This window comes from Cyprinodon tularosa, unplaced genomic scaffold (assembly GCF_016077235.1).
Source record: "Cyprinodon tularosa strain WSP-4 unplaced genomic scaffold, ASM1607723v1 ctg189, whole genome shotgun sequence".
Lineage (NCBI taxonomy): Eukaryota > Metazoa > Chordata > Actinopteri > Cyprinodontiformes > Cyprinodontidae > Cyprinodon > Cyprinodon tularosa.
Window position 1 is genome coordinate 1,882,716 of NW_024038669.1, and position 12,629 is coordinate 1,895,344.

The 12,629-nt window shown below is 38.4% G+C and overlaps 1 protein-coding gene across 1 annotated transcript in view; it reads left to right on the forward strand.

Moving 5' to 3' along the window:
* parp14rs1 (poly(ADP-ribose) polymerase family member 14-related sequence 1) overlaps positions 1-10,311 on the forward strand; it is a 14,129-nt gene extending 3,818 nt beyond the window's left edge. Inside the window, exons 6-17 of the mRNA XM_038282879.1 lie at positions 82-2,351; positions 2,454-2,684; positions 2,842-3,063; positions 4,606-4,690; positions 4,829-4,975; positions 5,218-5,280; positions 5,371-5,547; positions 5,906-6,121; positions 6,210-6,824; positions 6,965-7,104; positions 7,265-7,439; positions 9,434-10,311. Of these exons, the coding sequence (XP_038138807.1) occupies positions 82-2,351; positions 2,454-2,684; positions 2,842-3,063; positions 4,606-4,690; positions 4,829-4,975; positions 5,218-5,280; positions 5,371-5,547; positions 5,906-6,121; positions 6,210-6,824; positions 6,965-7,104; positions 7,265-7,439; positions 9,434-9,717 (4,625 nt within the window). The 3' untranslated portion in view covers positions 9,718-10,311. The remainder of the gene's footprint in view (positions 1-81; positions 2,352-2,453; positions 2,685-2,841; positions 3,064-4,605; positions 4,691-4,828; positions 4,976-5,217; positions 5,281-5,370; positions 5,548-5,905; positions 6,122-6,209; positions 6,825-6,964; positions 7,105-7,264; positions 7,440-9,433) is intronic.
* The last annotated feature ends 2,318 nt before the right edge of the window (positions 10,312-12,629 follow it).

A 12,629-nucleotide genomic window follows, 5' to 3' on the forward strand; every position in this document is an offset into this window, starting at 1 on the left:
TTCAATTGTTGTACATACTAATTATTTTGGTTAATTCTCATGTTAAACTGTGAATTTTAAGTTTAATTATTTTCCCCACAGCTGCAAAGAAAGTCATGAATGTGAAGCACACCATAAAAAAGCAGGGGGTCAAAGTCTATCCATATTACAAATCTTTGGGTGTTGCACTGTATGGGAAAGATAAGCCATCACCAAAACTCCCTGCTTCCATATCTCAACCCACTGACACTGCTATCCTGGGATACCTTGCTGAAAACAAAACTGCTCTGGAGACCGTTCGTCGTGACTTGGAAAAACACTTCTGCATCATTACCCTGGAGAAGTCTGCTGTCCGCCTCAGTGCCCTGCCTTTATTACTTAAGCAAAAAGAAGCAAAAGTCATCATCAAAGAGTGGGCAAACACTGTTAGATCAGCCTTCATTCAGTCTGTCTCTAAATTCAAATCCATCAAGTTTCCCCTAGAATCTGAGGTATGGGAAGAGTCTGTGCAGAAGATTAAAGAGAAACTCCAGAAAGAAGACGTGGTTGTAGTTCCTGATAAAACCAGTGGTAATCTTTACATGGTCGGTCTTGTAAATGAAGTTAACACACTTGAGAAACCTGTTTCAGAAGTTCTTAGCAGGATTGGAGAAAAGGTTAGACGGGAGAAATTAAGCAAGACTCAAGAAATAAATTTGCCCCCATCAATCTTTCTCCTCATTTCTCAAGATGGTATTCAGGATAAACTCCTGCAAATGTACCCAGAACTCAAATTGTCATATGACCAAAAGAAGAAAGCTTTGAAAGTAACTGGCTTTGTGGAAGAGATTATTAATGCAAACCAACTAATAAACAATGCAATGTTTGCATTAAAACGACAGAATTTAGAATTGGATCAATTTTTGCTTGACATGCTGAAGGAAGAACAACAAGAGGAGGCCACAGATGTACTTCTCACAGCCTATGGTCTAAAAGCAGCCTTAGAGATCAGTCCGCAAAGAGTGCAGCTTCTTGCTGTTTCTGACAAGGATCTAATGAGTGCTCAAGACCACCTAAGCCAAATCCTGAAGTCTGAGTACATCGAGGTTGAAGACAATGACGTCTTGAAAAAGCCAGAGTGGCAGCAGCTTGTCCATCAGCTAGAAAAAGCCAACAGTGTGTCAGGAATGAGAACTCAGATTAAAGTTCATCATCAGCAAGTGGTAGTGTCTGGTCCGATGGACAATGTGGACAAAGTTAGCAGTGAAATAGATGACTTTTTAACACAAAATGCCCACGTTGAAGAATTTGTTGCTGTTGAGGCAAATGTTGTCATTGAGTACCTTAAAGGTCAGGCACCCTGGTTAAAACAGCTAGAGGGTGGGGTGGATGTGTCTTTTGGAAAGGAGGAGATCATCTTAAGTGGCTGTAGAAATGCTGTACAGAGTTGCATAAGCATAGTCAAGGATTCACTCTCCTCTGTGTACTTTGACAGCTTAAAAGTCACAAAACCAGGAGTTAAAAAATGTTTTCAGAAAAAAGAATCACTTTTTGCTACCTTAGTTAAAAACGATACTGGCTGCCTGGTGCAAATGGTTGATGACTCTAATGGTTCATCAACCAAAAGCCATAGTCAAATGATTTTGCAAGATTTTGTACAAGAACAGAAACCTGTTTACAAAATCCAGACAGGTGACGGTGTGGAAATAGTGGTCTCCAAGGCAGACATATGTAGTTACTCTGTCGATGCTGTTATCAGTCCTTCACCTGATGACTTGAAACACAATGGAGGTCTTGGTTTGGCAATCTCAAAAGCAGCAGGCCCTCAGCTGCAGGCTGAATGTGACAAAATAATCAACTCAAAAGGAAAACTCAGACCTGGAGACTGTGTTGTGACTAATGCTGGGGGACGACTTCCTTGCAAAAAAGTTATCCATGCCGTAGGACCAAGCTTTGACCTTAATAAGCCAAAGAGGTCCGAGGCCCAGTTGAGAAGAACCGTTAAAGAAATCCTGGAACTTGCTGAGAAGTGCAGCTGTGATTCTGTGGCTCTTCCTGCCATCAGCAGAAATCTCGGCTTCCCCCTAAATCTGTGCTTAAGCACCATTGTTACAGCAGTGAAGCAGTACTGTGATGAAAGTTATGATGACCTCACCTTGAAGGCGATTCATCTGGTGGATAATGATGATAGTGTTGTCCTTGGCATAGAGGCCGCAGTGAAACAAGAGTTTGGAACTCATGGAGTTAGTGTATCACCACAGAACCCTCGCCCCAAGCTTGGTCCAAAGCCTTCCCTAGTTAAGCTAGCTCTACCTGACCCCAGCTTGTGCCGAGCACAGACTAAAGAGGGCTTGAACATTGTTCTTAAAAAGGGAAATATTGAGGCTTCCAAGGTAAACATGCATGTTTTATATATTTGATTAAAGATAAAAATGATTTTAATAGTTTAAAACTAAAATCTTTCATTTTTTCATTACATCATACCACATTTTTAGACGGAGGTAATTGTGAACACAGTGGCTGAGGATCTTGTATTAAACAAAGGGGCAGTTTCAAACGCCATCTTCAGTGCCGCAGGACCCAAGCTTCAGCAGCTGGTGCATAACCAGAAAACTGGTGGAGCACCAGGTGAGATCATCATTACTGACAGCTGCAAGCTAAAAAGCAAACAAGTTTTCCATGCGATCGCTCCAAGCTGGGACAATGGCCAAGGAACATCTGAAAAGGTATATTATTTCCATTGGGTGTAATTTTCTATCTCAAATGTCTCTCTGCATCTAATAAGAAAACTCTGACAAACTCTGACTCTTTCAGTCCTGATCTTATACTGTTTAATTTTCTTTTTTTGGAAAAGTGAAATCTGATATACAATTTGTCTTTCAGATTCTAACTGGAATCTTTAAAGATTGCTTGGACCTGGCAGAGAAAACACGATTGACATCCATATCTTTCCCGGCTGTTGGCACTGGAAACTTGGGTTTTCCAAAAGATCTTGTTGCCTCCTTGATGCTGGATAAAATCTTAGAGTTTAGCAGCCAGAGACAATCAAAGCACCTTAAGAAAATTGCAGTTGTTCTTTACCCTGGAGACGCCGAGACTATTAAGGTGATTAAGCAATAAATATGTATGCAGTTTTGAAGTGTTTACTAATAATAATTGACCTTTATTAATCTCATACTGGAGAAATTAACCCATACCCTTGGGGAGCATTGGGCTGCCACTGTGTGGTGCTCAGGGAGCAGTGTTGGGTTATGGGTCTTGCTCAGGGCTCCAGAGTGGCAGTCTGTGGGAGTTGAACTCATTACCTCCTAGCAGTGTTGTAGTACTCGAGATTGGTCTTGGTCTCGAGACCGGTCTTGAGACCATTTTTTGATGGTCTCGGTCTCGTATCGGACTTGACCGCATTTGGTCTTGGTCTTGTCTCGGGCACTGAGGACTCGGCATTTTATTTCAAGACTGGTCAAGACCACAACTGTGGAAATAACGCTAATCATCAGAATATTATCAGTTTCTTTAAGATCCTTCTTTTTATTGGATGCTTGGTCACAAGTGGTTGTCTGAGAACAGGATAAGATGTTGTCCAAATCATCGGTTATAAAATTCGGCTATTTAAATCACAAAGAATATATTTGTAAAGCAACGTTGAGAAAAAAGCATACAGCGCAATGTAAGTTCTGCAGTGCTTCACTATCAGAGACGGTAGGGACTACGTCCAACTTTTATCAACATGTTGTGACAGTGCACGTATTTCAGTGGGGTTTGTATTTGTGCAGATGTCAGTAGTAGCTCAGGGAGGTAGTGACGGAGATCAATCAATTTTTTTCAACAAATGATCTCTCTCATAACATATTTTCACAACTTGTTGACAGATATAGATTTATTTAAGAAAAGTTATATAATATAGCTTTAATCTGTATATGAGAGAGAAACAAGAGAAATGATTGGCATTTTTTCAGTTTTACACATTTGCACATTGTTTTGAAATAGCACATTTAAAAACAACATAAATGTATGTAGTGTTCATGAAAGGCAGAGAAAATACTATTTTGATCAATTGTTTGAAATTCTATGATTACTACACAGAAGTACAAAATAAAGATGTTTATGTTTATTCCAGATAAATTTTAGTGATTTTGATCATGTTTCACATTTTATTGTCACATACTGGCGCTGGTCTTGGTCTTGACTCGGTCTCGACTTCCCTCGGTCTTGGTCTTGACTTGGTCTCGGACCCTAAAAGTCTTGGTCTGGTCTCGGTCTCGATACACTCTGGTCTTGGTCTTGTCTTGGTCTCGGGTTAGGTGGTTTGACCACAACACTGGCTCCTAGAGCCAAGTACAATGCTCTAGCCACTAGGCCACCATTCCCCTGTTTAGCCAACATTTATAATTTACTGAATAGCATGATTCTTTTCTTAAGTTCACCATAAAAGCACAAATCACCAAAAGGCATATAAAAATATATGTTTAATTATAAGGTAAATTACTGTGGGTATTGTAAATTTACAATGGATTGTTGAGCACTTCTCTGAAGTAGAATTTAGTCAGTTTTCACATAATATCTAGTAATTTAGTTGCTGATTGTGGTACAAAATGCATGGATGTAAGTGGTTTATTATAATAAGGTATATATTAATGTATTCTACAGGTATTCACCGATGTCTTTAAGAAGAAGTTCCCTACTGCCACAGCTTCTGCATCCTCAGCCCAGGCAAACACCTCACAAAGTACAGGTGGGCAATGTTTCTGGTAAACTGTAATTTAACCAATGTATAGAAAGAAGCGCCTGTAATATTTGCTTGTTTTTTGTTTTTTACTCTTTCATTTCATGGTTAAATTGTAATTTCTCTCTGGTCTATGTCTGCCTCCAGGAAAATTCTCTAAAGTGGTCTCCAGTTCAGGAATGCATGAGACTAAACTGGGAAATGTGACGGTTCAGGTAGCGACCGGAGATATAACCAAGGAGACCACCGATGTCATTGTCAACTCTTCAAATGATAACTTCACTCTAAAGACAGGTACATTAGTTTGTAATTTATACAAAATTTAAACATTCTGATTCCAATTAACACACGCTTGAAGGCTCTTAACAACATTGAACATTGTTTAGCGTGTTTTGAATTTTGTAACATATGTATAACATCACGTATAATATTGAGCCTAGTTAAACTTAGTAATTTAAAATCATATAATGAACATGAACTTTGGTTAACATATTTAAAAAAAAAAAAGTAAATTTTCACTTCATTCACCCTCTCAGGAGTATCCAAAGCAATTCTGGATGCAGCTGGTGTTGCTGTTGTAGAGGAATGCCAGTACCTTGGTAACTACAGAAAATCTTGCTGGTTCATAACCTGCATGTTTAGTTTATGGTTTATTTAATTATGTGATTGGGACTGTAACACTCCATCAGGTTCCCAGCCCCATTCAGGCATAATAATGACTGTACCAGGAAACCTTAAATGCAGCAAGATTCTCCACATGGTCGGGAAGACAAATCCATCAGAAATCCACCAGGCAGTGAAGGAAGCACTCCAACTCTGTGTGAAGAACTCCTACACCTCAGTGTCGTTTCCTGCCATTGGCACAGGTGAGGCTCACCAACACATTCTTGAAAATACCTTAGTTCAGAGGTATGTTACCTGCATGCTAAGATGTCCAGCTTATTGCTATTTTAGTGTTTGAATTCAACTTAATATCTATATTGAAAGGTTTTGAAACACCCGATAAAGTGACCACCATTACACTGGATTCATTAATAATAATTCGCTTAGATCAAAAGAAATGACAGTGTAGATTTGGACAGAATAAAAACATAAAATAAAATATTTTCTTTCTTGAACCCAATGACAAGTGTTAAATGTAGACTTTGTTGGTAGAATCTTGATTTTTTTTTGGGGGGGGGGGGAGTTTGCAGATTTAAACCCATTTGTGTTGTCTCTTTTTAGGCCAAGGCAAGGTAGGAGCGAAAACAGTCGCAGACTCCATGTTGGACGCAGTCATCGATGTGATGAGCCAAAACACCTCTAGCTCCCTGACTTTAATCCGGATTATAATTTTCCAGCAAAATATGCTTAAAGATTTCTGTAGCAGCATGCAAGAAAGGGAAAACTCTGGCTCAAAGGACCAAGGATTCTGGACAAACGTTGGCCAAAAGATAATATGTAAGGAATACTGTTTGCTATTGTGCCATCATAACAATAATCCGCTTTTTCATTCACATTTTTACTTAGATTATTTTCATTTTTACAGCATTTTTTACATCTGGAGGTCCTGAACAAAACCAGCAAGACGAGATGTTTGATTTTGAGACCATCGAAGTGGAGCCTACTTTTTTTCACATCTGTGGTGACTCACAGGCCAGCGTAGATGCAGCCAAGAAGAAGATAAATGATCTTATATCTGACCAACAGGACATCATGGAGATAACCGACAATGCAATTTTAAACTTATCTTTTGCAGACTGTCAGCACATCATTGACATTCAAAAGAACATGGGTGTGAGCATCAAACATCATATTAATAATGGCCAACCCTCAATAGTCATTGAGGGTCTCAGTAGGGATGTGCTCCGAGCCAACAAAGACATAGATATGTTGCTGAGGAAGGTGAGAGGTGAGCAGGAGCTGAAGAAGAAATATGAGTTGGCCGCTACAGTGGCAGAATGGCAGTATCAGCGTCAGGGGCTTCAGTATCAGAGTTTTGATCAGGTTACCAACTATGAGCTTGAGCATGCCTTGGAGAAGGGAATAACCAGTTTAAAAGTTACCATCCAGGGCTCAAACTATACTGTTCAGATGCCTAAAGGACCAGCTACTGACAGCCAGGGAGTCGTCCTGCAGATCAGAAGAATCGACAAACTAAAAGGTACGTCTGCCAGAAATAGGATTGTATTTCACAATCTGCCTTAAATCTTGATCATGATGCTTAGTAGTTTTTCATGTTTATTCAGTTTATTAAAAAAAAAAAATTGTTAAAAGAAACAACATTGTTGTTCTCTTTTGTAGCTGATGATGATGTTCCTGAGTTTTGGGATCCCATGCCGGCTGGCCAAACGTGTCACTCCGTCCCCATCCAGGCAACGTCTCAAGAGTACGCCGAAGTCCTTAATCTCTTTCAAGCCACGTGTAAACGACCCGTCACTAAGGTAACACAACCAATAAACTTGCCCTGTTATCACACGGAATTTAGAGATGTTTTTCTTTAGTTAATATAAAATTAATAATTTTTAAAGACATTATACACAAAGAAAGGCACAATTTCAAAGACCTCGGACAATGTGCTAAAATGCAGGTATCTGTTACTAGATTGAAAGGATCCAGAACCCTGCAATGTGGAAAAGTCTTCAGATAAAAAAGCTTGAGATGGAGGTGAAAAATAATCATCAGAACAACGAAAAACGTCTCTTCCATGGCACATGTGAGACCACTGTCCCAATCATTAATGCTCAAGGCTTCAACAGAAGCTACGCGGGAAAAAACGGTGAGAATCTAAAGATTTCTATGAGTTTTCAAAAGGTGACTGAAGGTCATTCATCCACCAAATCAGTAACTTTTCTACAAGACTTCTGAGGTCAGATATAATTCTAATAGGTGACTGAAACACTAGTGCTCAGAGCTGTATATAAGGGCTGCAGATACTAATAAAATAACTGCTTAAATAGATACATTTTGAATCAGTATTCAAGTAATTTGAAATTACATTTTTCCTGTGACTGGCTAAAACCAACCTTCATTGGCAGGCGCCACTTTCTTCATCCAGGTAGCTAGTACAGTAACTAGCTAGTATTGTTCTGCGAACGTCCCTTCTTAACCCTAACAGCAATGATGGGGCAGTCCCAGATTTATAATATATAGAACTAAACCTGAGTGCTACACATTATGGATCTTCCCAGGTTAAGTAATAATTTCTTAGCTTTAGTATTCAGAAACTTTGGATACAATGCAATATTAAAGTATATTGATTACGTACTATTACTTATAACTATTGAATACCACACACGAGATTGTTTAAGTTTATATTTTTTTCCTTTTAAAGCAGATGAGATCAGATTACTTTGGTAAAAACTATATTTTATAGCTTACTTACTTTGTACTTTCCCTATACTACTTATTAGTACACATAATCATCTGATTATTAATCAACTAGCAACCAGAGATGGCAAAAGTACTCACTTTCCGTACTTGAGTAAAAGTACAGATACTTGTGTTAATAAATACTCTGGTAAAAGTGGAAGTACTGATTAAACTTCTTTACTCAAGTAAAAGTAACAAAGTACAGGCTTGTAAATTTACTTAAAGTATAAAAGTAAAAGTAGAAACCACTTTTTTCATGCCGTTGCCTACATTTTAATTGGATGTCTGCCAATAGAACTAGATCTCCATTGTGTTCATTTTCAATCATCTTGTCGTCCATGCTACTATGCTAACGCCACCGCCACCAAGCTGCAATGATTTGCTGCGAATGAATACCGCCGAATCTGTTGATTCATCTTGTAGTGGTGCGTCAAATTCAATGTAGATTCCATCCAATTAGATTGAATTTGGTATTGAGGACGTGAAAAATAATAACGGTAGCTCCATTGAAATGATTCAAAACTAAAGTAACGAGCCAATTTTTTAAAATGTAAGGAGTAGAAAGTACAGATATTTGTGTAAAAATGTAAGGAGTAGAAGTAAAAAGTCGCCATAAAAATAAGTAGTAAAGTAAAGTAAAAATATCAGAAAAATCTACTTGAGTACAGTAACGAAGTATTTGTACTTCGTTACTTCCCATCTCTGCTAGCAACTATAAGATACCTACAATTAGAAACTATCTTCAATGCAATATCTCAAATGTGATAGTCTTGCTACATCCAAACATTTTTTCATAAATGTTGACAGCTTTTTTTAACCTACTATATCACCCTGTTCTTAAGAGCTACTGGCCTCATTTCCTATCAGAGAAAAAGTTCTTGGTTGAAAGAAATTCATTTACAATCTGTTCCTGTCATTAAGATATTTGGGGGGTTTCTATATTCTTATTTTTGCCTTTAATGTCCAGGGGCCTCTTATATAAAGCCGGTCTGTGTACAAAACGTGGGGCAATGTTTAACCCAAACCTGTTTGTTAAAATGAACCTTTCTAAATCTTTTTCTACTGGCAACATGTAGTATAAAAGCTGCACACTCTCTTTTGCATGAGGACACATATCATTTATTTTGGAATGTTCTTAAATAACTTTTTTCTTTAGACAATTAGTTTTAATTTTGCTCTAATTTTAATGGCATAGAAGAAAGGGTCACAAAAAGGGTGGCACCTTTAATGAAAAATGTTACAAAATGTCAGCTGACTGAAGACTTTATATAAGCACAACTTGCGTTGTGCTTTTATATGAAGTATGATTTATCATTGCATTGGAATTTATAGTTTTCTTTAAAAATTGACCTATATTGTTGACTCAATCTGTAACTAATTGATCTGTTATTTAATTTTCAGCTACCTGTTATGGCAGAGGTTCCTACTTTGCTGTTAATGCCAGTTACTCTAGCAGTGACACCTACTCCAAGCCCAATCAGAATGGAGAGAAGTTCATGTACCTCTGCAAAGTGCTGACAGGAGACTTCACCCTGGGTCAGCAGAACATGATCGCTCCACCATCCAAGGGAGGCTCTGGTGTTTTATTGTATGACAGTGTTGTGGACAACATGACCACCCCCAACATGTTTATAGTGTTTCATGACACCCAGGCCTATCCAGAGTACCTGATTACTTTCAAGTAACATACCAGGAAAATGTTTAATCGAAATAGAACAGTTCTGATTGCAAAGCCAAATATGATTTTTTTCTCTCAAAATTTTGTATTCACTTGTCTTGAGTTCACTTGGTTAGTAAATATTTTTATATTTTGTATTTTGTTCAAACCTATTTAGTGCTTTAAAGTGATGCCTTTATGTGTCTCAAATACCAAAAAAAAAAATGCTTCTGCAAGCTGAAACTAGTAAAATATAACTCTGAGTCCTCTTCTTGATACAAACATGGGTTCTTATAGGGATCTGCTCTGTTATAGAGAATCATTTCATCATAGAGGTTCAGCATTTAACTTTTTTGCAATAAAAATCATTTCTATATTAAAAACCTAAAACTTAATGGGTGTTCCTATAAAAACAACAAAACGAGAATTGAACAAGTACATATTTCCACTGTAAGCTTTTATTGCACTTATATGCACAAGAAAGTAATAAAACATTTTATAAAAACTGTTTGATCTTATTATTCTAGCATTCAGGTAGTTGTTCATCCTTACTGGCCTAGGAAAATCATTAACTTTTTGGTAAAATAAGCCTTTTCGAAACCCCAAAATATTAACCAACAGGAATTATGTAAAAAAAAAAAAAAAAAAATTAGTGTTTCATACAGACATCAAAATTGACTGCATGATATTTGAACTGTAAATTGTGTTGAGATGACATGTTGTGAATTGGGGCTATATAAATAAACTGAATTAAATTGTGTGTGTGTGGATGTGTGTGTGTGATAGCATATCCAAAAGAATTATTATGATTATAATAAAATATATATGATTCCATACTAGAGCTATAGTACTGCACTTAAGAAGCGTTGATCTGTTGATGCTTAGTTCTGATAAGCGGATAATCCTTGAAATGTGGTGTCATGTCAATTTTAGTCCCAAGGGTCTTAGATGCTATTTTAATTACTTATTCACTTCCAACAACAAGGTTTTCATAAACCCCAATAACTTTATTCCAGCAACGGAGATTAACAAAGTCTCCGCCATGGCGGTCAAAAACTTGTTTTCCCTCCCAGATACAACACTTGCTCACTACCTGTTGCCCCTGAGTCATATACTTAAGCTAAAAGCCCAACTAGTGAACAAACACTACAATTTATGGCTCCCATAAGTGATTTTGGCACTTGAGCAGGCGTAAAGATGACCATCTTTAGAAGCTCTAAGGTAACATTTACTAACACGTTTTAACATTAGCTTTTAGTGGCTACACTAGCTGACTACATCATGCACAGGTGTGAAAGTAAGCCGGTACGGTCTAGCATTGTGAGACAATAGTCAGTGGGCTACTAAGTAATTAAAATAGAGGAGAATTACCTGTTTTATTATGATGTGTTTTTTTGCTCCCACCATCAGTGCTCAATTGTCAATGTGAGAATGTAGGAAGATTGGTGTGTACTCTAATCTTATACATCTTAGGTCAATACACGCTATAAACTACTTTTCCTGCTGTGTTCGTGTTGAACTGAATTTTTCTTGTGCAGTGCAAACTATTGAAAGTAAGTGGCTGCACTCATCACTTCATAAGCTGTATATGAACAAAACACATCACAAGACAAGAATGAAATGTGCTTTTGTCAAATCTTTGCAAGGAATGGGTGTTGCAGTTGCAGAAGGGTAGCCTAACACAAACATTATTTGATATCGGGATGCCTATGCTATCAGAGTTTATATTTTATCATGTGATAGTATAGTTTTGGTGGTTTTTATGGTCTTGATTCTGGCTTCTTTTGTGGCTTCTTTTATCTAAGAGCGTTTTGGACTTTATTACTTGACAAAGTCCACTTGTTTCACCTTTTGTGAGCTTTGAGTGGATAGCTTAAACTTTTGTAGGCGACATGTAGCTGCGAAATTTTCACTTTGACCTTGGGGCCTCCAACCCATACTCTGAACAGATGTTTCTGTACACTATTCCAACCACTTGCTTATGGTGCTCCAATGTAAGGTTTCAACCTGCAGTTATGAGCTGGATTGTCTCAGGGGCCTCTTTGCACAGTCTGCACCTGGGGTCTTGTCTGGTGTGGTAGATCTAGGCCTCTATTGCTCTGGTGCTCAGGGCCTGCTCCTGTGCAGCCATGATGAGTGCCTCTGTGCTGTCCTTCATTCCGGCTTTGTCTAGCCATTGGTAGGATTTCCTGATATCTGCCATTTCGGTTATGTTTCAGTTATGTTACATCCTGTGTAGGGGCTTATCCTCCCATGACGAAACCTCCAGCACCTCATCTTCTGTTCCCCATTTTCTTAGACATTCACTGAGCATTCATTTGTTGGAGCCTTGTCCTTGATGTACTTATGGATCTTGGATGTTTCATTCTGGATAGTGGCTCTCACACTCACTAGTCCTCGGCCTCCTTACTTATGGCAAGCGTTCAGTCTCAGGGTGCTGGATTTTGGGTGGTACCCTCCATGGTTAGGAGCTTTTGTGTCTTAACATCTGTAGCCTGTATCTCATCCTTTGGCTAGCTTATCATTCCTGCAGGCTGTCTGATTACTGGTAGAGCGTAGCTTTTTATTGCCCGAGATTTATTCTTGCCATTGAGTTGGCTTCTTAGGACCTGTCTTACTCGTTGGAGGTATTTGGCCGTAGCCGCTTTCCTTGTCATCTCTTTGAGGTTGCCATTTGCCTGTGGGATTCTGATGTACTTCTCACTGTCCTCAATGTCTGCTATTGTTCCTTCTGGGAGTGAGACCTCCTCTGTTTGGATTACCTTCCCTCTCTTAGCCACCATCCGACCGCACTTCTCAAGTATGAATTACATCCTGATGTCTGTGCTATAGATCCTGGGGGGTGTTTGGCAACATTGATATTTTTACAGGTTCCCTTCTGAGCTGTGCTCATGTATTGATCCATTTTCCCGCTTATCTTAGCCACAAGACTGCTACAAA